Source organism: Nyctibius grandis, chromosome Z, assembly GCF_013368605.1.
Source record: "Nyctibius grandis isolate bNycGra1 chromosome Z, bNycGra1.pri, whole genome shotgun sequence".
Classification (NCBI taxonomy): Eukaryota; Metazoa; Chordata; class Aves; order Nyctibiiformes; family Nyctibiidae; genus Nyctibius; species Nyctibius grandis.
In genome coordinates, this window is record NC_090695.1 from 79,049,297 (window position 1) to 79,075,772 (window position 26,476).

Sequence of the window (26,476 nt, forward strand, 5' to 3'; positions counted from 1 at the left end):
ACACGTCTAAATTAGGAGAGATCTTCCTGTTTCTGTCTCGGCTGAATCCTTGTTTTATCCTTCTCTCCCTGGCTAAAAGGGGATGCTAAACCGATGAAAAATGCTTTTTGTCTTTCATGGTCGGTGGTGTCGGTAGCAGGTTTTGTCCCCTGAACGGGCTGCGTGCTGTTCAGCCGCATTCTTCTACACTTTGTTATTTAACAGTTGATTCTCATCTTCTTTCTGTGTATTTTTTGATTGGTACTTGGCAAGAGTGAATTTGTCAATACACAGTGAGGTGTATTTTCTTTATTATCAAGTAATACTTGAATTTTAGTTAGTTTTCCCAATAGATGGCACTGCTTGGAGAGAAACTACTGAATTAAGTAAGACCGGGTTGCATGGAGAGTCACCAAAAGTTGTATGTGTTGAGGAGCCTTAAGTTTTTCTGGGCTCTTCAGCAACAGTTTGGGAGCTTCTAGTTTGGTACTTTTAGCAAAAGCATAGAGTGAGAAAAGTGTCATAACTCTATTGAATAGGTTCTTCAGAAAGGAGGGGACGTCCCTGGGTTAGGAGCTTTTGATTAACACCTCTTCTGTTGCTGGCGAGCAGTGTGAGTAATCACAGGGATTGCACATCAGGGTCGCACAGTCTCCAGTTGCTGTTCTGCTGTTAGATCATATAGCAGGAGGGATCCTTAGTTCACCATCGGGATGTGCTGAAATAATTTCCCATACATTCAGCCAAGTGTCAGTTTTCTAGTTCTTTAATAAAATACTGCTCCTGGCTGCTAAGCCTCTACACTTCCGAAAAAGCAGAGAAAATATTACATCTGGTTTTGTCTGTCATTATTGAATTAGGGAGTGAGTGGAAGAGTTGCTCTGTCCCAAAAGACTTACTTACAACTTACACATTGTCTAGTATCGCTCGAATTTGAGTCAGTCGCTATACCTGTAGTGCAGTGTGAATTACACAGGGCAGTTCCCCCTCACACACACACCCACGCAAGTGCACGTCTGTGTGTGCGCACACAGGCACTACCTACACCGCAGCACACAAAGCCTACGCATGTTCTTGCATGTTCAGCATCCTGCAGGCTCTGCAGGAGGTGGGCTCTGACATAATGCGTGCGGGCATAGGATACAGAAGACTGGAAAGTTTCCTTTTTACCAAAAGCAAGGATTTAATCAGTACATCCAGCCATATAGTACAGTAAGAAATTTAAAATGTAGTTAATTCAGACAATACACCTGGTACTTCATAAGCATCTGCAATGTGTTTATTCTTTTGGACTGGTGTTTCCATCCAGGATGGTTTTTCATTCCTATCTCCTATCTTTTCCACCTGCTGTGTAACTGAATAATCTGATTTCATGGATCTTGCCAAGTTCAGCCTATATCCTAGAAAAGTGGACAATTGACATTATCACTTATTTGTGTCACAGCCACTCTTCTTAACCTGGGAAAACAGAAGCCTTAACTGCATGTAAATGTTAAGAGGACAGATATTTATTTCTTTTAGGGATCTGGTTTGCTGAGGAATTCTTTTGAAGTTAGCGAATTAATTAATGAAGAAATTTGGCAAAGCTTAGGCTGCGTAAGTAGTTTTGAAAGATTTCTAGGTTTTACAATTAGCTTTGTGGTCTTATCCTTTGATAAGTCAATGCCCTCACACATTCCACCTTGCAGTACACCTCTCTGAGCCAGTGGGAACTCCGCTTTTTCTGTTGTTTGAAAAATGAGCAAACACATTTGATGACAGGATCATGTTATTCATCATGTGTCCTTTGCACTGGCTGCCAAAAAAGGGTAGGCTTATGTTTAATGGCTGTTGCTTATTTTTAAATCCCTTACCAGTGAAGACCTTGGCTGTGTATGAAATCCTCCTCATTGAGATATGTCAAGCTTTCAGACACTGTGTGCTGTTTAAGGCTCTAACTGCTCTGCCTTAAGTGGGCAAATGAGTTATTGCTGTGATAGATCTTAAAATAACAGCATCTGATTTGATCATGGAGTCCACTTGTCTTAAATACCTTTCTGCTGCTGGCTGGCTGTGTGTTCATTATGTTCTTTCACCATTTCCTTTCTCTTTCTCTTTTGAACTACCCCAGCTGACTGGTAGAGTTTGGCTGATATTTAAATGGTTTTCATCCTGATGGGCACCAGACACTATCATCACTGGAGTGGAAGTTCAGATACTGTTGTCTTCCTGTTGCAATTGTGGTAAATAACCATGACATGGTTTTCTAACAGCGCTATGAAGTAGTGCCTATTTCTGACCGAAGATAAGTGGCCAGGGAAAATTCAGGTCTGCTAGGCTCAGCAAAGATAGACTGCAGTTGCAAAAGGTGACCGCTGCCTTCATTGTGCTGGGGGGCCACAGAGCATACAAAAGTTGGAAAAAAAAGGTTATGACATGAAAATGATTTTGTGTCCGCAGTGGTAGTCATCTGCAGGACCTCTCTGGAGTGTGTTCAGAGTCACTCTGTCTCAAATGCACATGGTTTGAGGTTTGGGGAACTTCCACAGTGTATGTTTTTACACTTCCACAACACTGGAACTGCAGAGCTCGCTCTTTCTGCTTATGATTGAAAGTATCAGACACGGCACTTGTGACCAGTCCTGGCCGACACTGCTTTGAGCATGGTGTTGGACTAGATGACCTGCAGAGGTGCTCTCCAGATGGTGTGGTTCAGTGGTTCCACCTCAGCCCTCAAAGAAGTATTTAAATTACTGATAGGCATTGTGGACATTGTGAAGAGGGGTGCATTTCCCTGTCTCAGAACATTTGGTACTACTGAGGTTGTGATTGGTCATCCACTTACAAAGAGCAGGCTCAGGTGATTGAGACCAGAAAGCCTACATAGTTATTGGCATGGTTAATACCATGAGGTCTTGCACAAGTACTGCTACAGAAATGCACCTTAAAAGATACAAGCCCCTCCAGACAGGCAGTGGTGTTTCTCGTCATTTTTAACACGGGCATGTTGAGCAGAACATTCATGATGTCTTCAGAGATCAAGAAATTCCCCAAGCTGGATCATCTGCTTAAACTTGCTGAAGGACCTTAGAGCAGTACAGCAGTAGGAGTTTTTTCACAGATGTTCTCCAGATGTTATTGTCATGCACATTTTTGAATAATGGGAAGGATACAAGCTCTCTCCTTGTCCTTCCTGCTCCTGTCCTTTGTTATTTATTGGGCAAAAAAGAGTTTTGTCTGCATTGTTAATTTGAGTCCACAAACTTTCATTTTAAACTACAAAGCAGTTCTTGAGTTTGGGAAGAGAAAAAAATACCCCGTGACATTCAGATTGATTATTTGCCAAGTGTGTGTTTAGAAGAGGATAGACATGGCAGAATTAAAAAGGCTGCAACTTTATTAAAACGTTAGTGAACAGCAGTTTAATTAAGCCTGTGCACAACTGGTTCTTAGAAGATTTTATCTACACTGTTAATTTCAAAGTGAGACCTGAGTCTATTTCTCAGCTGCGGACCAGTGCATTAGCTACAAGTTGCCTTGAAGTCCTTGCACAGGCCCTCAGTTTCTCTTCATCTCTTAAACCTGTGCCCATGTTCATAAAGGGTTACGAATTATTTAAGATATTCCTGTCCAGTTTTCTGTGAATGCTGTTCATTGGAAGAAGTCTGCTCGGACAGATGCCTGTGTTCCTACTTCCAGAACTAATCCGTGCTGCTTGGTGGAGAGGCAGTTTGGCGTCTTCTGGCGTTGTACTGGGATATAGGGCACAGTGAATGTGATTGCAGTTTGGGGATTTCCAGGACATCTGGTACCTAGCAAATATCAGTTCTTACCGCTCATTGTCAGCTTTATTACTAAAAAAAAATAAGATTTATAATACATTAGTATAGAAACATTTGCACTAACGGAGCTAAACTACAAAAATAGCAAAATATGTTAAACATGGATTGTTAAACAGTGTTCAACCTTTGTTAACCGTAAGACCTATCAGATCTCTTCCAAAGTCTCGGTTAGCCTGAAGATCTGGTTAGTCAGCTCCTGCAGGACATCCAGGACCAGTGACAGTTTGCCCAGACCATTCTTGGTGTTACAGCTTTTCTGCTGCCACCATTAAGGACAGATCCTGCAGTTGCCCAGGTCCATTCTTCTGCACAATCTCTTTCTTCTCCAGTGCAGCATGGAGTCAGTCCTGCTTCTCTTTTCCTGTTTATCAGCACTTCATTCCCTATCACCAAGCACTTGGACATTTCATGGCAATATGGGGATGTGCTGGGTTGACCTTGGCTGGCTATGAGGTGCCCACCCAGCAGCTCTATCACACCGCTCCTCAACTGGACAGGGGAGAGAAAGTACGACGAAAGACTTGTGGGTTAAGATAAGGACAGGGAGATCACCCAGCAATTACCATCACAGACAAAACAGACTCAACTTGGGGAAATTAATTTAATTTATTGCCAGTTGACAACAGAGCAGGATAATGAGAAATAAGAACAATCTTAGAGCACCTTCCCCCCACCCCTCCCTTCTTCCCAGGCTCAACTTCACTCCCAAATTCCCCACCTCCTCCCCTCCAGCAGCACAGGGGGATGGAGAATGGGGGTTGTGATCAGTTCATCACATGTTGTCTCTGGTGCTCCTTCCTCCTCAGGGAGAGGATTCCTCAAACTCTGCCCCTGCTCCAGCCTGGGGTATCTGTTCCAGGTGGATATCTGCTCCACCATGAACCTCCATCGGCTGCAGGGGCACAGCCTGCTTCACCGTGGTCTTCCCCAGGGGCTGCAGGGGAATCTCTGCTCCGGTGCTTGGAGCACATCCTGCCCCTCCTTCCCTGACCTTGGTCTCTGCAGGGCTGTTGCTCTCACACATTCTTACTCCTCTCTTCGACTGATGTTGTTGTGCAGGTGTTTTTTTTCCCCCCTTCTTAACTATGTTGTCCCAGAGGTGCTACCACCATCACTGATGGGCTCGGCCTTGGCCAGCCGTGGGTCTCTCTTGGAGCCAGCTGGCATTGGCTCTGTCGGACATGGGGGAGCTTCTAGCAGCTTCCCACAGAAGCCACCCCTGTAGTCCCCCTGCTACCAAAACCTTGCCATGCAAACCCAATACAGGGGATTATGTTGTTTCCTTACACCCTTTTCCTTAAGTTCTTTATTAACATTTCTCTTCTGTACCTTAATGAGCACGTTGCTGGCTTTGCCCTGTGGATACACGCTACATCTTGCTTTTGCCACTCACTAAAGTTATTTCTTCCTTCCCAAAGAGCAAGAGGTAAAAACCCTCACAGAAGAAAGACCTGAGATATTAATAAGCAGGAGGTGGTGCTACATCAGTAATGCTTCTATCTTTTTCTGATAAATTTTATTGGGTCTGCGCCACCATTGATGAGCAAACTGGTTTTTTTTTTCAGAGAGGCTCTGGTAATGGGGTGGCATGGCAAAGCCCAGCAAACAGCCGAAAAGGGGTTTAGCATTTGTCGAATAAATCCAGGGAGGGTTTGTTAGGATTGTTGTCTGGTTTTATCCTGGCGTAATGTTTTATAGCAAACTCATAAAAACTTTGACGAGAGATGTTGGAAGAGTAATCTGTAAGATGGACAGTATGTATACATCAGGATACAGAGAAGTTTAACAAAAGGAACTTAAAGGGTAGAATTATTTTTAATTACAGCACAATAAGAGCCAAGCCTCCAAAATTTAAGTAGCGGTTTGAATGGCTGCAGGTTGCACATGTTGAATCCACTTAATCCTTGTTGTAAAACACATCAGACAAATGGTGTTGGCTAATAAAGGATTAAAACGGCTTCAGGGACCATTTATAACAGTAACAAAAGCTACATCCATGTAGTTTTTTGAGGGTTTATCTTTCTTATCCCACCCACCAGCACAGACATCATAGGTTACATATTCTAAAGAAGATATAGATTATTCTCAAGATCTTCAGCTATATCTGGAATTTCTATTCCGTTATTGTTCAGTCTGTAATCTCAATCAGACCCCCAATGTTTGGACTGTGCTGCCTGAGTTAGAAGATTGCTCCCAATTTTCCAGTTAGGTCAACCAAAAAAATTAAGATATGACAGAGGGTCAGTGGAAGAAATTCATATCAAAACAACTGCTCACCATGTCATTATGACAACCTGCTGTAACAAATGTGCTTCTGTTTTAACTTATGACAATTAATTGCTAAAAGTAATTTAATCTGACAGTGGCAAGATGTTGAAAGACTCGTGAAGATGTCATAAAAGCGACCTTTCTGCCCATGTGCAACCAAAAGCCATTTTTAACAAGGAGCCTCAAAAACAGTGCAACTTCTTTTGTACTTTGTTAATTAGTTATTGATTTGAAACAATGCTCTGCCAAATATTGTCAGATTAGCTAGACGCCAGCAAGGTCATGGTGTGACAGTCGAGTCCTGATAATCTTATGGTATATAAGAATTCTTTTTTTCTCTGAACCTTTTGTTCCGATATCCTGAGAATTACATTTCCTGGCTTTAGCATTTGTGCTAATTTAAAATACAGCCAAGCTGTCTGTTATGTAGTTGGATGTTTTTGAGTTGTTAAAAAATGACACTGCGTTAGAAGAAAATTGCTAGTGATCTAATGTCTAATGATCTTCGGCGGCGGCGATGCACCGCTGCTGCAACGCCAACGCCCTCCCTAATCTGGGCAGAAAAGAGCCTGCTTCAGTAAAATGATCAGCGCGAGGGAGTCGCGGGGTTCAAGGCAGAGGTAAAACGAGCAAGTCCTGAGGTTACTTGGCGGCTCATCGGGATTAAAGATCATTACCTAGCGTGCAAAACAAAAGTAACGGAGGTGGATCTGGACGGGAAAACTGAGAAGCAGAATTAAGGCTTGAATAGCTCCACATTCAACTTTTCAGATTATTGAAACGAAAACCTACGGAAGACACAAATCTGGATTTCAGATTGTGTTTGTCATCTGTTTGGATAATTATTTTATAAGGAAATGGCAGTTACTTCAAATACAATTAATTATAAGACGCTACTTATTAAGGCACTGCAGCAAATCTTTATAACTGTATATTAAATAAATAGTATATCAGTTTACTTAAAGCACTGAGCACTTTGCTCCCTTTATTAGGAGAAACCAAATTGCTCTGAGCCTGTTAAATCTTTCGTTCACTTAAATAACTGCTCTTGAGTGTATGTAATAAATGGAGACAAAGACGTCAAGCAGAAAAATACAGGGCAAAGCCGTTCTATTTAGTTTAACTCGTGTAAGAGATATAAACTCCGTAACAGAGACTTTACAGCCGAGCTTTGTTCTGAAACCATAGCTGTTAATGAAAATACTAAGTCGTTGTTTTACTTAACTGTGTTGAAGTTTGTTAGATTCATTGTTTCCTGTGGTGGGGAAATCTGCATTTTTCTTGGCCAAAATGCTATTTTTCTTGCAATAGCATGGTTAAAAAAAAGGTCTGTTTCTCATTACAACATATAAACAGATTGAAAGAACTGGAAAGTAAAATAGTCTCTAAGTACTTTAGGAAATAGAAAAATAACACTTCTGCATGACTTCCATTAGGAGTTTTTGAATGTTTTAGATGCATTCATTTCAAAATAAATTGTTTTTAGTGTTTAGAAAATGCATGTAATCGTTTGAACAACTGGCATGATCTCTCCTTGTGTCTTGCAAAGATAATCCTTTTTGTAAAAGTATCATACTCATTTTTATTTACTTGTCCCCACAATTAATCTAATAGTTGCCAGAAACATGGCTGGTAGGGAAGACAGCTGCAAAGACACAACCTGATGTTTTGTTTTAGAAATGCTCTTTTGTTCTCATAATTCGACCACACAAAGGGCCATCTTTGGTGTTGTGTGTTACATTAGGCAGAAATATGTTGTGGATAGAATCTCGATCCCTGAGATTCAGTAGTTTGGAAAGAAAAAAGTACGAGGAGACATTAAAACGATGCATGTAAAGTGTGGGGATATGTACCAGTGGTATTGTACTGAAATGCAACTGCCCTAGTCTTTGGGTGTTTTTACCAATTGGAGTCTCTTTGGCCAAACTGCTGTGGTTGTTCTTTAAATTAGAATATGTAAGTCCAGCCACAGAGGCTGTCAGATACCATGCCTGGGGCATCATGGCACGGGGATTTCCATGTGAACTGTGCAGGTATTTGTCCATAGCCGTGGTACCACTGTGCAGACACGGCTGGTCTGAGGAATTGTTATCACACCTCCAGTCTGACCAGTTTCCCCATGCAGGATTTCCAAGCTGTTTGCCAGAAGATGCTGCTTCAAACTCAGTCTTCCTCCACCTGTAACCCTGCAAGCTATATGGACAGGGGAGAAAATATCAAAAAAGCAAAAATCTGAAAGTCTGTCAAAGAACTAAAAGGGAAATTAATTATTTTTTTCTAAAGTAAAACTTCCTTTGATTCATTTCCCTCCTTCCTCCTATTCTCTTCTCCTGCACCTCTTTCGTCTCAGTGAGTCAGCAATGTTCTTGTCCCCAGACTGAAAAAGACAAATATCATATTTGTGTTTATTTACATTCTTGTCTTAATGATAAAATAATTATCTTAGGTAACTCGTACTGCATCTGTCAATTTGGAAACAATATAAACAAAAAGGATACTGCAAATATTCTGGGGCAAGATCTGTTTTGAAGGAAGACTTTTAACTATTTACTCTCCAGCTCAATAGGGAGCAACTGGCCACTAAAAAAAAAAAAAAAACAACCAGTCATTTAAAATACCAACCTGCAAGCTTATGCTGGAGATGATAATTAAGAGCCCCTGAGAAAGTGATTTTGCCTGAATTTTTCCTTCTTTTTGGTCTCCTTTACTGCACTTTTGCAAAAGACGGTTGGGTGGTGATGACAGGACATGCCAGACTCCAGCAGAAGTAATAACAGGAAAATCCAGACTGGAACAACAGCCTGACAAAGTTGTCTTACCCTGGCTGACAAGCAGATACTTTAACCAGGGAGATGATGCTATAATAACATTTGAGACTTAATTAACTTAGCCTGAGATCTGGGTTTTACTTTATAAACAGCAAACCCTTTCAAGTTTCAAAGTCCCTTGAATTTCCTGATAAAAAGCTGAAGAAATAGGGAGGGCATTTGAACACAGCAACCTCGCAGCAGAAAATACCGTGCAAAAATGGTGAGTCTTTGCTGGGTGGAGTCGTTGCGGGTTGAACAACGCAGGTAACGTTTGCTGCTTGCTTTGTTTATTTTTGCGTGGATCTGTAGCCAAACTCGCTGTGCTCGACTTACAGTTCAAATGCAAATCTAAGAAATTTATCATAGAATCATAGAATGGTTTGGGTTGGAAGGGACCTTAAAGATCATCTAGTTCCAACCCCCCTGCCACAGGCAGGGACACCTTCCACTAGACGACATTGCTCCAAGCCCCATCCAACCTGACCTTGAACACTGCCAGGGAGAGGGCAGCCACAGCTGCTCTGGGCAACCTGTGCCAGTGTCTCACCACCCTCACAGGACTGAATTTCTTCCTAATATCTAATCTAAATCTCCCCTCTTTCAGTTTAAAACCGTTCCCCCTCATCCTGTCACTACATGCCCTTGTAAAAAGTCCTTCTCCCACTTTCCTGTAGCCCCTTCAGGTACTGGAAGGCTGCTATGAGGTCTCCCCTGAGCCTTCTCTTCTCCAGGCTGAACCACCCCAACACTCTCAGCCTGTCTTCATAGGAGAGGTGCTCCAGCCCTCTGATCATCTTCGTGGCCCTCCTCTGGACTCTGTCCAACAGCTCCATGTCCTTCTTAATGTGGGGGCCCCAGAGCTGGACGCAGTACTCCAGGTGGAGTGTCACGAGAGCGGAGTAAAGGGGCAGAATCCCCTCTCTCGACCTGCTGGCCACACTGCTTTTGATGCAGCCCAGGACATGGTTGGCCTTCTGGGCTGCAAGTGCACATTGCCGGGTCATGTTGAGCTTCCCATCAACCATCACCCCCAAGCCCTCCAAGAGAGGGCTGCTCTCAATCCATTCTCTTCCCAGCCTGTGTTTGTGCTTAGAATTGCCCTGACCCACATGCAGGATCTTGCACTTGGCCTCGCTGAACTTCATGCGGTTCGCATGGGCCCACCTCTCAAGCCTGTCAAGGTCCCTGCAACACGAGCCTTTTAAAAAACACTTACATGTTCTGGTAACTTCCACACAGTCCTGACACAGCAGCGCTCTGAAGGCCTCCTACAAAGACCGACATTTGCCAAAACTGAAATACAGTATTAGGCCAACGATGCATTAATGCAGCTGAGACCACTGGCACCTCTGTGAACTGTCAGCTTCACTCCATGGTTTCAGGCCACTGTTTGACTCGTGAAATATTATAAATGAGGGCTTGGAGGCAGATCCTGTGGCCGAGAGGGTGGAAAGAGGGTTTTGATTTCCAGGGTCAGCTTGTTCCTCACCGAGCAGAGGTGGCTGGAGCACTTTGGAGACAGGAGGAGAGAGTGGTTTTGGTTTTTTTTTTAGTTCAGTAGTAGCTCTAGGTTATTGGCCAGGAACTGTATTAGTTGAGGGCTTAGCTGGGAAAACTGTTCTATGGCTTGGAGTTGCTTCATTTGTTCTCTTGTGTGCAATAAAGCTGGATATAGAGGGGAAAAGTAACTCCCTCCTGCTGCCCCAGGGGAGGTTAGGATCCGAGCTCCATCCATCCCCGCATATATGTAGCATAGCTCTGAGTTTTATTTCCTGACCACCATCAACAGGGAAAGTCCAGCTTGCATCTGAAGTGGAGGAAGTGAGACAGGATCTGAAGTCGTCTTGGACGATAATTGCCGTGGGAGCTGGGGAGAACAAGGGCCCTGGGGAGGAGCCAAAACATGAAATGTAAAAAACCTGGCTAGACAATGTCAGTCTTGCATTAGCTGAAACTCATAATTTTAAACCTAATCTCAGCAGTCGTGCCATAGCAAAGCGCAGGTATCACCACCTCCTCCCAGGCCAGCCCTTCGTCCCCTTTGCACTGATGGTGACAGTATAAATATTGCCTCAGTCTGCCAAATGCATTTTTGTTTTACATCTTTTAGTTGGCTATTAGATATGCCAGATATTGCACATGTCATGTAATACTTACTCATTTAGCAGGTCTGTCCAGATTGCCTGTTTTCCTGATAAATTGTCAGGAGTTTTGAAGGTGGGACTGCTCTCTAACTTAATGCGGTGTGTCTTTAACTGCAATGTGTGAGACTTCTCGTCTTCCTTTGTGCTGCGGACTGTATATGCACAACATCTTTCTTACTAGGGCTTCATAAGCAATAATGGGAACACTTCCATCACTGGCCCAATTCACAAATAAAATAGGCACAAGGAATTCCACAGAATCACCTCAAATAGATCTGGGAATAAGACCATGATCCACAATATGAAAAATGCAGCATTAAGTCACTTTACCATATTGCTTTCTGAAGGCGTGTGCCAGGTAATAACCTTGGCTATGCTATTTGTGTCTGCAGCTCCACGAATGACCAGACTTAGCTATTGAGATACCTGGTCTCTCCTTCTGTCTCAAAAGCAGCTGCGACTTACTGCCAGAGATGTATCTTTCCCTCATCTCAGGAAGTGCCCTTAAAAAAGAATATATAATCTTTTTATTTCCCCAATTATTCCTGCAAGTTAAGTGGAAGATGCTGGCGGTTTTGCATCCAAAGGCTCTTGGTTTAATCCCTGCTAAGGTCATAAGTAAGGAAAAATACAATGTGACTGTTTCTGAATGCATACAAACACAGTTGCTGAATAAAACAATATTGCTCACCAGTCACGCATTTACATTATTTTAGTGTTGAACCTTTGCAGATTCAGTGCTCTGTGATTCCATAGATCTAGGCCAGATGTTGGCAGCCACGTACCTGCTCTGCCACCTACACAGCTGATCAAATCCTGCTGGGCGGTGGTGTTTTAATGTGGCAAAGTATGCAAGTAAAATCCACACAGAGCCTGTAGGAAAGAAATGTGTCCTCCATTCAACCTTTCAAGGCCAAAGCATCAGTTGTTTGTGATTTCATCTCTTCCCCTCTTGTTTTCTCTCAAGTCATCTCCTTTCCACTCAATTCATGATGTAGCAACTAAAATAACTCTCTTGACCCACTGCTCACTCTTCATTGTTCTTGCTTCCCAGTGCTCCTGGCAGGGCCGGCTAAACTGAATTTCAGAAGCATGTTGTCAGAGTTAGGATTTGTTAGAAATTTGCCTCCGCCGTCACTTTTGCTCCTATGTCTTCTCCTCCAGTCACAGCTGCTTTGCCACTGAGATGATCTTGATGTTGTTACCCTCATCTGCTCCCTTCCACATCCTCCTTTCATCTTGTTTCATATAGCTGGACCTGCCCAGTGTAGGAGGCAGTCTGTAGTCATCCTTCCTGAAAATGCAGTTATTTAAGAGTTCTGCCAGAGCCAACCGGTCTTTGTGTATCTGTGTCTCCATAGATGTAGCATGCAGACTAGTGTTAGCCATTTCAGTAAGTAAAGCAGAAATACAATTCCTATTGTTAGTAAAAAGTCCCGCTGCCTCCTGGGATTGCCCCTTGGGCTGCAGTAGGAGACATTTCTGAAATAAACCAGTGCAAGAGTTTTCTCAATTCTGTGATTAAAATGGTAAAAGAGAGTTTCAGGCAGATGGGATGCTTCCTAAGTACACCAGAATTTCTCCGTTAAAGATCCAATTTTGTTAAACGGCCTGAGCTGCGTGCTTTACGGTCTTCTCTTTAGTTACTCCTGCTGCAGTAAAATAGTAATACGAGATCTTTCTTCCACTTTTTTCCTGTTTTCAGCTTCTATCCCTTTCTTACTTTCCTCCATTACCCTGGTTGTAATACCATAGCTGCTATCTTTGGCGAAAAAATAATCACATCCTAGCTATTTTTTTGGCTTCTGTTCCAGCTTTCTTGCCTTCAAAGCCCCTTAGACCTTGTCCTACACTGAGGCTTTGGAGTTGCTCAGTGGTAATAAACCATCACACAGTTTCATTATGTTCTGTCATAATGAAACCGGGTTTGTCTCATATAAGTCAAATATTTGCAAAAGGAATGAGGAAAATGCAGCAAGTGATGAGTATCATTTAGTACTCATAAAGGTGCTGTTGGGGAAGGAAGAAGAGAGGACAGCTGTCAGAAAAGGGCTGTGCTAGAATAGGAGGTGGTCCGGTAGAAGGGGCAAGGGAGACTTGATTTCACCTTTTTAATTTTAATTTGAGAGTTGTGGAAGGACAGAAAGTGTGTAAAGAGGAGTGACATGTAAAGGCAAGCACAGAGCAGAAGGGAGCGCAGTGGTGGAAGGACGTGAGGAGGACACCAGAGCCGTAAGGGACAAGATGGGTTGTTCCCAGTGGTGGCAAACCCCAAGTGCACATCTCTGGGTTGCTGGGTTCTTCAAAGGGCTGAAGAGTTGTTTTTAACTCTGCTGGTATTACAGCAAGTGGCAGAGGTCCTCCTGATGTACAGGGCACCTAATTAGGCCAGAGCTTCACAAATCCTGCCATGGCAGTACCGTGGATTAAGATCTTCCACAGTCGTTTTCAGCATTCTCCACGCATGCCTTCTGGTTTCTATAGACACATACATACGTAAATAAAGTCTTGCTTTCTAGTCAAAGAATGTTTCCGGTGAAATCCATTTAATTTTTTTTTTTTGATTCTTTAAAAATTAGATTTTTTTTTTTTTAATTCCAGTGAAATCCATTTAATTCATTACCTAAGAGTGCTGAAAAACGCGATTCTGGCACGGATCAGGTTATGATAATCAAGAATTGTATAGCAGCAGGGAACAAACTGTGTCCCTTTGCTGTTTATTTTAGACCTCCAAACATACAGTCTTCTCTTAAAAGAGCAAGTTCTTTGTACAGAAAACATGTCTTTTATTGTACGGAAGATACCAGTATTAGCCAGTCGCCACTGAAAACACTATTCCATCCTGGATTGTTTTAGAGATAAAGAGCTACTTTTCTAAGTTATATTTTTATATTGTTATATTTATGTTCTATATTATTTTTAATGTAATGATTTTTCGAAAGAGTTGGGGGACAAGTTTGCCTATCCCAAGGCTCATTGAGGCAATGGGACGAGTTGTACAAAACTGCAGAGGTCCTGCTAGTGGGAAAGGATCTGACATCTCCAGGGAAGGACGGGAGACAGGAGACCTGAGCCTTCTCCATCTCTCTGCCTCCCAGCCAGTGTGCCGTTCTGTTCTCCCATATTTAACACATGTACCATACTTGTTTACAGTAGCTCATCGAGCTAGAAGGAGAAATTGTTTTGCTGTGATAAGCAGTAATTATAGAAACCACCTTCAAGTAAATTGTTAAAAAGCTATTCAGTTGTGTGGCATATTTCCCTATTTGTATGCATTTAACTTTTCACTTGTCGCAAAAAAAATGTGATTCCAACTCCTTGATTTAAAAAAAAAAACAATAAAGTAAAAGAAGAGAGCTGTCACCAGAGCTTAGAACTAATTTGATTCTCTTGATTTGATTTTTTTTTTAGTTTGGATGAATTAGAAGTTTAAGATGGGATTTGAGCTGCTCTGTCCCAGTAAAGTCTATAGGAGTTCAAGGCCTCCAGCTCTTGCCCCATCTGTAACTTTCCAGCAACAGGTTACTTTAAAAAAAAAAAAGTAAAATTTGGCATTGAAACAGGAAATATGTGAACCTGTCACAGTAAGCAGTCTCAAAGGGCAAGCTGCTTTGCAGGAGCTAATTAACCTTAGGAAATAATTACACAAATATGCAAATGTTGTTTAGATAATTCCATGTGTTATCAACTCAGGTAGTCCATCATAACTGCAGACCTTGCAATGTCTAGGTGTTAGAATCTGGCACAGTCGATAAGGCTTCGGTTGCTGCATCACTTCGGCTTGGTATTTAACAATTAATGACTCTGATATTACATTAGTAAATTCAACCTGTTTTTTGAATGCAACAGAATGTAACACCGTATTCACTGCGTGCACACTGCTTATCTGCGCATTCCTAATGGCTCCAGCCATTAAAATGTTACATACCTTTCAACTCTTAGCGCTAGCGATGTTGGAAAAAATGACAGACCGAGATCTGTGGTCTCTTCATCTGCTTTTTTTGCACAATGGATAGCCGGATAATTTACCCACAATCATTTCGGGTTTTTGGGGACCTAAATACTATTACAGAGAGAATTTTAAATCTGCAAGCCAGTTTCCTCAAAGCAAAACCCCTTTTTGAAACAAGACGAGGAGCGGCGTTTTATACAGGCGTGTTTCTGTTTCAGCGTTGCATAGACCCCCAGACACCGTAGTCATGGGCTGCCGGTCTTGATGCAAGGTCCCCCCAAAATCAAGCCCAACTGGTCTCGGTGGGAGCAGCCCAGGACGTCCCTAACCCATGCCAGGACTTGAGTCGAGGCCGAGCAGACCGGGGAGCAGCGGGCGCTTTCTTACCACAAGCTGTTGCTTCAAGCAGCTGTAGGAGAGGTTCTGGCCCTGGGATATTAAATGGCTTCATATATATGAGAAACATGAATTTATTAATCATTGCCATATTATTTTCATAGACTGTACTATTAAACTATTTGATGAAAGTTTTTATATTAAAATGAAAAGCTCCATATTAACCATTTATGATCATTTTTTGAGCTATCGCTATTTTTTAAAAGAGGCATTTTTTTATACATAGTTAAGAGACAGTGTTTAAAAAATACTGAAAAAAAAGTCTTCTCTCACTTGAAAAAGGAATCTGTTCTTAAACCAGTATTTGTGAATACTTGTCTCTTCCACATGAAATAAAACCTCATTCAGTTTGCAAACGCTTGATGATCATTTCTCATTCAAAAGGAGTATGTCCATGTGGCAAGAGGATGTTTTTGATTAGCCCCATGCACCTGCTGTTAGCTGAACCAGAACCTAGTATCTGGCTGCTTATATTCTATATTACTTTTGTGGATGCCCCTTTTATAGCAGGCTCCAGAAGTGTGTGCCTCCTCTGGCATTCAGGAAGAGGAATAAATATGACATCAGCGATCTAAAATACCTCGGCAGTACTTGTGTTAAATGATTTTAACCACCTTTATCTCCAAGGCAATCTTCAGGGGGATCTGCTGCATGCAGGTATGACAGGTGTTCGATATCAGATCGTCTGCATAGCGTTGGTGGTCACTGGTGGCCGATGAGGTATATTCGCTCTGTTTTTATCAGTGACAAGACTAAAATACAATAGTTTTTAGGAAAAAGACATGGACGTCTTTTCATTTATTAGTGAATTAAAGGGTAAATCTTACTGGTAGTATTCCATTAAATCCGGAGGCAGGTAAGGTTTTGCACGATGGGAGCTCAGGCAGAGGTTGCACCTTCCGTGCTCAGAGCCTCTGCCCCATTCCCCACCCCAGAACCACGGAGGTACGTGGTCTGCAGCAAGCTGACAATTGCCTGGTTTTGGGTTACTTTGCATTGGTTAAGCATCACACAGAGGCCTTTTCGCATAACATGGCTCTCAATATTTATTTTTCTTTTATTTCTAATTACATATATTGGGACGGGGATGTTTTCAGAGGGATGAAGACCCACATCTATGACTTTCACAACTCCGAAAAATCAGCCTGCTTGTTTAGACATAGAATTACCAGTTACAGATGGTCAGCTTTCAGCAGCTGGAAATTTAAGTTCAGTTTTCCCTGAACCTTTTCATCTCGGTCTGTTTCACAAATGAGAATGCGTTCAGCCTCCGCTGCCTTCAGAGGGACGTAGCATGATTCCTCCATTCCTTTCTGTACAATCATATCGATAATTATGTAAAGCATGACCAAGAGGCTCCTACTTTATCAAATAATTTAACAAGCTGGTGTGTAAGTGCATTGTATTTAGCTGCAATGAAAAGAAGAAAAGCAACAACTGCCTGAAACTGTCACCTTTCGCGCTGAAACTGCAGCATCCAGCCTCATAGTTTAACCCAGGCCAGGCAGAGGAGGTTAATCCCGGGTCCTCATGGACCCAGCGCAATTCGAAGTCCTAAGGAGACCAGCCCACTCTAGCAGCCAGCTGTTCCTTGTACGGACATGGCGCCGGTTTATTTTCCATCCGAGCTGTTTGAAATATGGGCTTGTTACAAGGGGAAAAAATAAGCAGATGCTCTGAAGAAATGGCTTTTCCTCTAAACATACATGACTCCTCCAAACTCCTTCTCACACATATGTGCTTCTCTTACCTTGTTTAGGGTTTAGCAGAGGATGCACAGCAACACAGTTTATCATGGTGTTTTATGGCATTTTTCAGGAGTAACAAAGGAAACTGTAGTTACAGTCTATATCTAACTCGTTCTAGCTCATTTCTTTTTGCTTTTGTAAAATCCTATTGAGTCTTTGGACTGGACTGTGAAGCTGTGCAGTTAATGATTCGGTTTACTGGACGGCTGGTTATGCTTTAATTGGTGGAAGCTTTTTCAGGCTGAGTTTCTGAATCCTTCAGAAGCTTCTTGCTGCTGCCTTAGTCTTGTGGAAACCCTAAAATTGTATGCTTTTCCCAGCAGCCTGTAGAATAACAAATATAAAATACATGAAAATGCAATAATAACCAGAAACAACCTCTTCTCTTTGTCAGAATGTTAAAGCGGGGTTATGTACGTGTACAAAAATTGCTATTAAGAGGATTAATGGTAACATTATTACTTAAAAACAAGTATGTCCTGCATATTCAACTAAAATAAATCTTCTAGATAAACTAGTCATTTAAAAACTCTCCCAGTGTTTTAATATGCCTTTTCCATACATATCATAATTAGACTACATCACTTTTCCATAGGAAACTCCAGTCCAAGTTGTCCTTCAGCTTTATCTTAATAACTGGTCTGTCAATCATATTTTCTTTATGAAATTTCTTTTGAAGAACTTCCCTGTTTCCTCACAAAGGGAGGATTCTTCACCTCCTTTACCTATTGCTACAATCAAATTTCAAAACAGAATTGAAAGAAAATAAACCCTTTCTCACGCTGAGGTGGTTTACAATAGTTGATACGTAATTAGTTAAAACTATGTTCTGTCATAGTCAATCAAGAGCAGAATCTGTCCAGGATTAAGAAGAATACCTTCAGTGCTTTTTGGCAAGTTTGATAAATATGTTTTAATCACTGCTACCTTAGAGGAAAAAAATTTAAAAGCACATAAATTTTTTTAGAAGCTTTGGGTCCAGATCCACAAAGATTTGTAGCCATCTCACTTTTATTTAGGAAACCAAGCATGAGAATAGAAGTAAAAGCCTAAATCCACCACATTATTTACTTGTCTGTCTTTCCATTGATTTTAGACACTCATAAGAGCTTAAATTCCCAAAACGGAGTTGCAGGATGAGATTTAGACCTAAATCACTTCAATGTTTTTAGTAAATTTACAGTAATTCACACTATGTAATTAGTGTCTTCTGATTGCCAGTGGCTTTTGCTGGTTTGTGCTTTATTTTCCCCAAGGAACTGAGGCTTTTGTGGTCTGCGTCTGAGTCACCTACGGGTATGAAGTTGTTGGTGGAGCAGAGCAAAGGGGAAAGGGATGCAAATTTTAGGAAATGACATGACCTTGACTGATCAGCTCTTTCTGGCACGAAAGAGCCTGGAAAGGGCCTTCAGTGTTGCACTAGAGGTGTGAAATCCTGGTAGGGCAGGGGAGCTAGCAGAGCATCTTACTCTTGTCACCTGAGACTAGACAGATTTGTAGTTATGACATGGACAACCTTGGAAATAAGTAAAATATAAGAGGGGCACAGGACTTCCCAAGAGTCTCAAAGGTAGAGGTGGGAGTGCACAACCCTGATGTTTGAGGAGAGTGCACTAAAATCATCCCAGTGACTCTTACATTGACTGGCATTCACAAGTTCTTGTTCAACAGTAAGAAAAAGCACTCCCCTAACTACCAGAGACTCCAAACTAATGGCTAATGTGTAAGCAGTCAAGAGGTGGTTTATCATCTGCACTGTATCTTATAGTCTGCAGTTGCAAAAAGTAGCATTTAAAAGAGTAATTGCAAATGCCATAACTTTAGTCTTTGGCAGACTTCCGTTGGCCCATAATATGAAAAAATTGTAAAGACTGAAATTATATTTACATTGTTCCTACTTGTTTTTATTTGTTTTATCAGACTAAGGCTTAACTACTTTAAACAAACCATCAGTGAACAAACATTTGACAAAGAGTTGTCCAAAGAATGAAAATCAGAGCAGTGGCTCATAATTTCTCTGAATGCCTCTGTTTAGCTGAATTGCCATCATGGTATTTAGACAAAATTTTGCAGATGCATAATTTTTGTTGTGTTTATTAAAATAAGCCACTATAAAGCAACAGTTTTACTGCCTTTAGATTGCAATCTTACATTTCTTTTATTTAGACAAATGAATCTGTTCTTTTTTTGACACTAGAGTATATTCATTTGAGGTTTGTTTTAACAAAACATTTTAACATATAGGAACACTTTGCTTTTAGACAGAATTGCCAGTTTTTAAAAGGTAATTGTCGCAAACGTAATTTCTTTCTGCAGGATAATGGATCTCCTGAAGAACATGCAATTTACGTTTGGGACCATTTTATTTGCCAGTCAGCTGCAGAGAACGTGTTTTTTGTTGCTCACAGTTATGGTGGACTGGCCTTTGTAGAGTTGGTAAGTGTGACTTCTCCACTGCCTTCTTTCCTGAAGTCTTTCATGGATGTTCTAAATTCTTTCTGATCAGCTTCTTGAAAGCAGCAATTTAGGAACAACAGATCTGTGAGGATTTCTTTGCAACTGGAAAGTCACTGTATTTTTCTCTGGTTTTGAGTTAGACAATAAGGTCCCATGAGTCCACGAACCTGAAAGACAGTGGGAAAACAAAACACATTGGATCCTCCTTGTCCAGGCTATGTACCGAAAGGCAGCACTCAATGAGTTTCTGCTCTGGGGTAGAAACACTGGAGGTCAAGACTGAGAATGAATAAGAACAGCTTTAAAGTGAAGTCACCATTAAAAAATGCACCTTCTTGTATGTAGATTGGAACTGAGTGGAAATGTGGAGGTTTTACCCTATTTTGCATTTCTTTCCACAAAGATCTGTAAAAGTTGCTGGAAAGACTTTTTTTTGCCATTTATTAGGCTCTGGTTAAACCCCACAATGATGTAAGGTGGGAAGGACTCCGCTCAGTGTAAAACTGCTCTAGCCCTCACGCTGGGACTGCCAAAGATCCAGTTTATCAATCTTTCACCTTTTTCTTTAGAAGGCAAATTTGTTCACCCCATCTGGTGTATGAAGAAGTTGCCTGTGGAACTTGTGTACCACTGTCTGAACCACTATGTTGAACTCTTCTATGCCACTTGTGTAGAAGAGTGTATCTATAGTCTTCTCGCTTAATTGTGAAATGCTGGTGTAATCAGGACATGTTTTATTGAAGAAAACAAAAAAAAAGGCCTGTTTATTGTGGAAAGGTAAATTGGAGAACATTGTAATTGTTTTTATAGACACAGGAATCAGCAGACGTATATGTACAACTTTCGTCTATAACACATTAGTTTAGTCTAACTAGAAGTTAGTAAAAGTGGTTCCTGCCTGAACGTAAGATGAATGCCTCAGTTAAGAAAAACCACGCATGAACGTTTTGGTTTTAGTCTTGTGCTGCTCTGAGTAGCAAGAAGAATCCAAGAGTAGTACCACTTACATTATTTTAAGAACTTAACATTTTTGTTAACCCTTTTCATTCGCAGAAATTAAGGCTGTTTTGATTTTCCCTGTGCTTCCTGAAGAGTACTTTTAAAATACTTATAACGTGTACAGACTTAAGACTTGAGAACAGTTCAGCTGATCATTTTCCACAGGTGTTTTATTACCAGGTCAATAAATATTCTCAAAACTAAATTTTTAAGAGACCAAGTGAGTGAAGATGAGTAATTCCTTCTATAAGCACAACTTTAGGCAAGAAGCGGGTTGCGTTGCGGGTGCCTGTTGCTCCTCAGATGCAGTGAAGGGTAGGGAGCATCTCTTCGGTCATCGCTTCTTGAGCTGTGATTTTCAGCTGCTTTGCATTTCAGCCCAGGTTTTTCTGGTCTGCCTTGTCTGTCCGAAGTGAGATGTTAGCAGAATTTTTGTAGGTTCTGTAAAGCTACATTGTTTGGATTGCCGGGTGCCTACAGATATATACGCTTAGCACAGGGCAGGAATAAAATTCAACTGGAGACCTTTCTCAGTGTTTCCTAAACAAAGCGCTTTATTCGAAGGAGGCCTGGAGAGTTTTTCCATCACATTTCAGTCAATGGCTTGAGTGGCGTGGGTAACAGATGACCAATGTGTCATTCCCATTTTGCCTGTTTCTCTTGTCACACTGGTGGATATTTCTTCACTTTTGTTCTACTTTAATATGAAGCACACAGATGTTTCAGAACAAGACTTGACTTCTGACCTTGGGGCTTCCAGGGTCAGGGTGCTCAGGGCCTGTGAAATTATCACAAGCTGAGCTGAAGTTTTCATCCATCGCAGGAAGCAACCAGTAAGTAAGAAGTTAAAAGGGAGCTTTGTCAGAGAGACAAGATGGTCTCAGTAAGGGTCAGCTTCTGTAGTCTGCTGTCTCTGCAGGAGATGCATGCCTGAGAGGAAGAATATAATATATAACCATTGGCACATCACATATCTGTCATGCAAAGCTAGACCTGAGAAGTATATTTAATGTAGCCCGATTGTTTTTTAAAAAGTCAAAGGGTATTAACACCTGGTTTTGGTAGAGGTGGTTTGATATCTGAGCTTCACTGAAAGCAATTTAATTAAATAATGCATACACTGAGGCAGATACCATTGAAATAAACCCTGACCTATTTTATTACAATATTAATTTGTAAGATTTTATTTTGCTATGATCTCCTTTCTCTTCAACTTTATATCCATATGGCACTTAATAATTGCAAAGAGCTCAAAAAAAAAGAAATGGAGCAGCTGATGGGCAATTACTGTCTTATGACAAATACGTATTTGATCACTTCACTTTCTTTCTGCCTTTGTGCGGGGGAGATGATGAGGGAGATAGAGCAGCTACACCATGTAGCAACCATACCACCTCTACACTTGCTATGCAAGAATTTTGGTTCAACTGATTGATGAAGTTGTAGGTTACAGTAGTTACGGAGACCTGTTGCACAGCTGCTCCTTCTGCATCCGTGCCTCTTACAGGAGAGCAGTGTGAAGCATATGGCTTTAATTTAGAGTGAACGTTTCTGCCTGGGCCCTCTGCATTTTATTGTGCCCACGGGGAAAAAGAAAACAAGCAAAAAAGTCCAAAAACATTTGCGCTTTCAATGAGTATCTTTTAAATTCACTTTGCACATTCAGTGCTGCAAGGTTTGTCCCGATTGTTCACGGTCCTCTCAGTGGCAGAGATCCCCAGCTCATCACTTCATCATGGTGCAAGGCTCTCGATGAAAACCTGGTGCCCAGGTGTTAAGCAGAGAAACCCAACGAAACCTGATATTAAGCAAAGACTCATTCGTGGTAGTTCATACCATCACGTGGGAAGAGCTGCTGCTCTCGCGGAGCAGCACGGGGAAATGTTCAGTTTTGCAGTGGCAGGACACGTCCAGATGCCTCTTTGTTTGCAGCTGCTAAAGGAGCTGGCACAGGAAAAACAACTCTGCCCTGCCTCGTTCCTTTGCTCTGCAGCTTTCTGAAGTCCAGTGCTGGGAAAGTCAAAGTGAAAAGAGAGCAAATATGACCATCGCATGTGAAATTGTTATAAAAGGAGGAACATTTTTGTTTACAAACCTTTGGTGGCCAGTCCTGGTCTTCATTCCAAATTTCATCTCGCCATAAAAATCAGGCTATGGTTTGGAAGTCCTTCATTAAACAAACCAGTAAAACTTGGCTGCAACTTTCAAATACGTGCCACAGCGTCTAGCATTTTTATTGGTCTTTGCAGCTTTTTAATCTACATTTTTGCATGTCTGTGATTGCGAGATGTTAAGAAAAACAGGGTGAGTCTGTAATATCACGCTTGGATGCACAGAAACTGTTACCCAGTTACTGCAATGTAGGCACACAATTTCTGTACCTTGCTGGGTCATAGATTACTAGGGGAATAATTGCAAGTGATTGAACATGTGTGGGAAGTAAAGTTCCACCAATAAATGTAATTAGTTGTATTGTTTATAGCTTGAATTACAAATGCTAATCATAAGCCATATGCTAAAATGTATCTTAATATTTAGTAATTAAAACTTTGTGTAATTGTGGTTCGAAATTAAATGTTCATCTAATAATACCTACACATAAATTACTTTTTGAATATACAGCACTAAAAATAGTTGTTGGGTCACTGTGTTCGGCTAATTACGGATTTTGAAAAACCCAAGCCATGATTCATGAACGCATCTCAGCTTCTAACTTCTGTTATCCCCTTACACAGAGTAGTCGGGAATTTATTTTCAGAAGCAGCTTGCTGTAGCTGATGGTAAGTTGTGGAACTTTCCCAACTCCTAGCTTGTAATAATTTTATGAAATTTAACAGAAAGTGAGAATTTCAAGTTGATGGAGTCAATTTTATATTTAGTTTACAGAAAATAAGTTTCTGGTACAACGCCTCCTTTGAGTTTTTCTGCCAGATTTTGTGGGTTTACGATTATTTTGCTTAAAAAATAATGTTTTCCCTTGTCATTGCCTGCATGAAAGACCCCCACAGGAGAAAAGATATATTGTGCCCCAGTGCCTGCCTGAGTCCTGTGGCCATCTCCTGCAGATCTAATTACAGCACCAGGGCCCGGCTGCACGGAGAGAAGACAGAAGGGATGGTCCTAGGATGCTGGGTGACATCTAAAAGTAGCTGTGTCCATCATTGTAAAAAACACATGACAACTACTCATTTTGGAATCACAAGAGGAATTGTTAAATCTAAGCTTTCAAAATTGTCAATTAGGTATTCAGTATCCTGAGCTTAAAAAAAAAAAATTTTGTGGAAGATTTCTCCTATTTGCCTCCTATATTCCTGAGACCTTAGGCTTTGCATTTTCAAGGGTTTCCCCAGCACCTTATGAACCAGAAGTGTACCTTTTTTGTTTTAATTTTAGTTAAAGAATATCTTTAAGGAAAAAAACCCTGCCAAATATCATGGGAATCGTGACAAAATTGTGAGAATCGGTAGTGATATCTCCAGCTTACAGCATTCGTACTGCTGTAAAAATACAAAGCGCACGGGGGAATGTAATATAATTAAATCAGGAGAAGGAAAGTAGGTTCATTGTCTTTGAGCAGATGAGAAACTATTCATTATGGTCTTTGTTGGCTAATATGTTGGATATATATATTGACGATTTGCACAAAGGTGTAGATAAAAGTGTGTGTGTGTCTATTTTTAGGCAGCTTTGTTAAAATGAGAGCCCTTAAAAGACACTGTTCAAATTACTGTATCCACTGTAGCATCCTAATTCCATCAAAATCAGCCAATTTTGTCCATTTGAAATAATTTTAGGTCCATCATTTTGAGATAAGCTCTGCAATACGCTGCCACTTCATTGTGTTGTGTTGTGCTGGGTACAGCAAGGACCTGACCCTGGCTAGAGCTGATAGATGCCATAATAATAATGATGATAAACGGACACCTGCTGAGCTACCTGTGAGTCTCTGAGGCTGCATCAGTATTCTGGCACAGGCAAAATGCAATTTAAGAGCCTTAATGACTGGGCTGTGAACCTGTTATTAGCTTTTCATTAATTTAATTTCCTGAAATTTCAGATCGAACGGTTTGTTATATTTGGCTTTTTATTTATAAATACTTACATAAATATATCTATCTACTTATTTTTTATATTTAGTTTGGCTCAAGAATTGATGAGCATAGAGTGGGTACCGTGGATATGCAACTCTTAATTCCCCTGGCAGACGTATTAAATCGAAATACATCTACTGATGTGTGGGAGATATAACACAAGATCTGTGGTGGTTGTAGGAAGCATGGGAGAAAGCTGGAAGGAGAGAGCTGAGAAGCAAAACACCTCGGTCACCAAGATCCATATTGTGAAGAAACAAAGCAAAATACCACTGTGCTTCAAGACTTTGTGAGCATTAAACTGGGGAAGAAAAAAAGTACATTCTTCAAATGCTGAATGTCAATTGGGAGAGTAGTATGGGGTGCTGTCTTGTAGGTGTATGGGGACTTGAGTTATATGTCCAGTCTTTGGACAAATCATCTCACCCAGCTCTACCTGGTTTAGGTCTCACCTTCTTCTGTGTTGTACGCTTACATTACTGTGCTCAGTTTTGGGCCCCTCACTACAAGAATGACATTGAGGCGCTGGAGCGAGTCCAAAGAAGGGCAACGAAGCTGGTGAAGGGTCCGGAGAAGAAGTCTTATGAGGAGCAACTGAGGGAACTGGGGGTGTTTAGTCTGGAGAAAAGGAGGCTGAGGGAAGACCTTATTGCTGTCTACAACTACCTGAAAGGAGGTTGTAGTGAGGTGGGTGTTAGTCTCTTCTCCCAGGTAACAAGTAATAGGATGAGAGGAAACGGCCTCAGGTTGCGCCAGGGGAGGTTTAGATTGGATATCAGGAACAATTTTGTCGCTGAAAGTGTTATCAAGCATTGGGACAGGCTGCCCAGGGAAGTGGTGGAGTCACCATCCCTGGAGGGATTTAAAAGACATGTAGATGTGGTGCTTAGGGACATGGTTTAGTGGTGGGCTTGGTAGTGTTAGGTTAACAGTTGGACTTGATGATCTTAAAGGTCCTTTCCAACCAAACGATTCTGTGATTCTATTACTGTAAAAGTTAAAAAAAGGATCTTAATTCCATTTGGTTATTTATTTCAGCGATAACTTTGTTGTGCTTTTCGGAAACATGCTCGTTCATCTGAAAAAGGTCAAACAAGGAATGAGGGTGGACAAGAGGAGCTAATAGAGAAGCAGCAGTGGGTTGTATAAAAAGGGTCAGACAGGACTAGTGTCACTAGGCTTGGGGCAAATTTCTTTTAGTATTTCTGTTACTGATGTGGGCACAAAAAGTATGAATGTGCTAATGAAACGTGCTCCTGGCATGAAGTGGTGAAGTTACCGTTGGTATTAAGAAGTAGAATTTCTGCAGGAATAGAAATTGAAGGAAATAATACAAACTTCAGGACACCTAGGCATTGACTGGCTAGTCATCTGCATTTGTGTATGAAGAGGGATCTCATCAACAGGGAACAGCAGGGATGGAGAAGCCCTTGGACGTGCAGCTTCATCTCTGATGGCTGTAAGTGAATGACCCGATAACGCAACAAAAGAGCCAAGTGTGATCCTGTGATTTGTTCGCTCTTTCTGTCCCAGGAAGGGAAATCTGAACGCCGGCCAGCATGCTGGTGAGATTAATCTGAGGTAATTTGAGAAGTTCAGGAAGATTAACTCAGTCCAGAAGAGATAGAGGGAAGAGGTGTCAGTACGCTCAGGGCGATGGAGAGCCTACTTTACTAGAAACGATGAAGGATGTGCGAACGCGCTGTGATGTGGTGACACATGGAGATGTCCTACCTACTGTGAGCACCAGAATCAATATAGCCATAGAAACAGTACACACACCCTCTGGGCTTATCAGTCTTAATAAGAGC

The 26,476-nt window shown here is 41.4% G+C and overlaps 1 protein-coding gene across 5 annotated transcripts in view; it reads left to right on the forward strand.

The window, feature by feature from the left end:
* Window positions 1–26,476, forward strand: part of ARB2A (ARB2 cotranscriptional regulator A) — a 272,896-nt gene that overhangs the window by 135,291 nt on the left and 111,129 nt on the right. For 4 of the 5 annotated variants that reach the window (XM_068422781.1, XM_068422782.1, XM_068422780.1 and 1 more), the window contains exon 8: window positions 19,435–19,554. The exons of the other annotated variant lie outside the window; for it this stretch is intronic. In XM_068422781.1, the coding sequence (XP_068278882.1) occupies window positions 19,435–19,554 (120 nt within the window). The remainder of the gene's footprint in view (window positions 1–19,434; window positions 19,555–26,476) is intronic. 5 annotated transcript variants of the gene reach the window in all.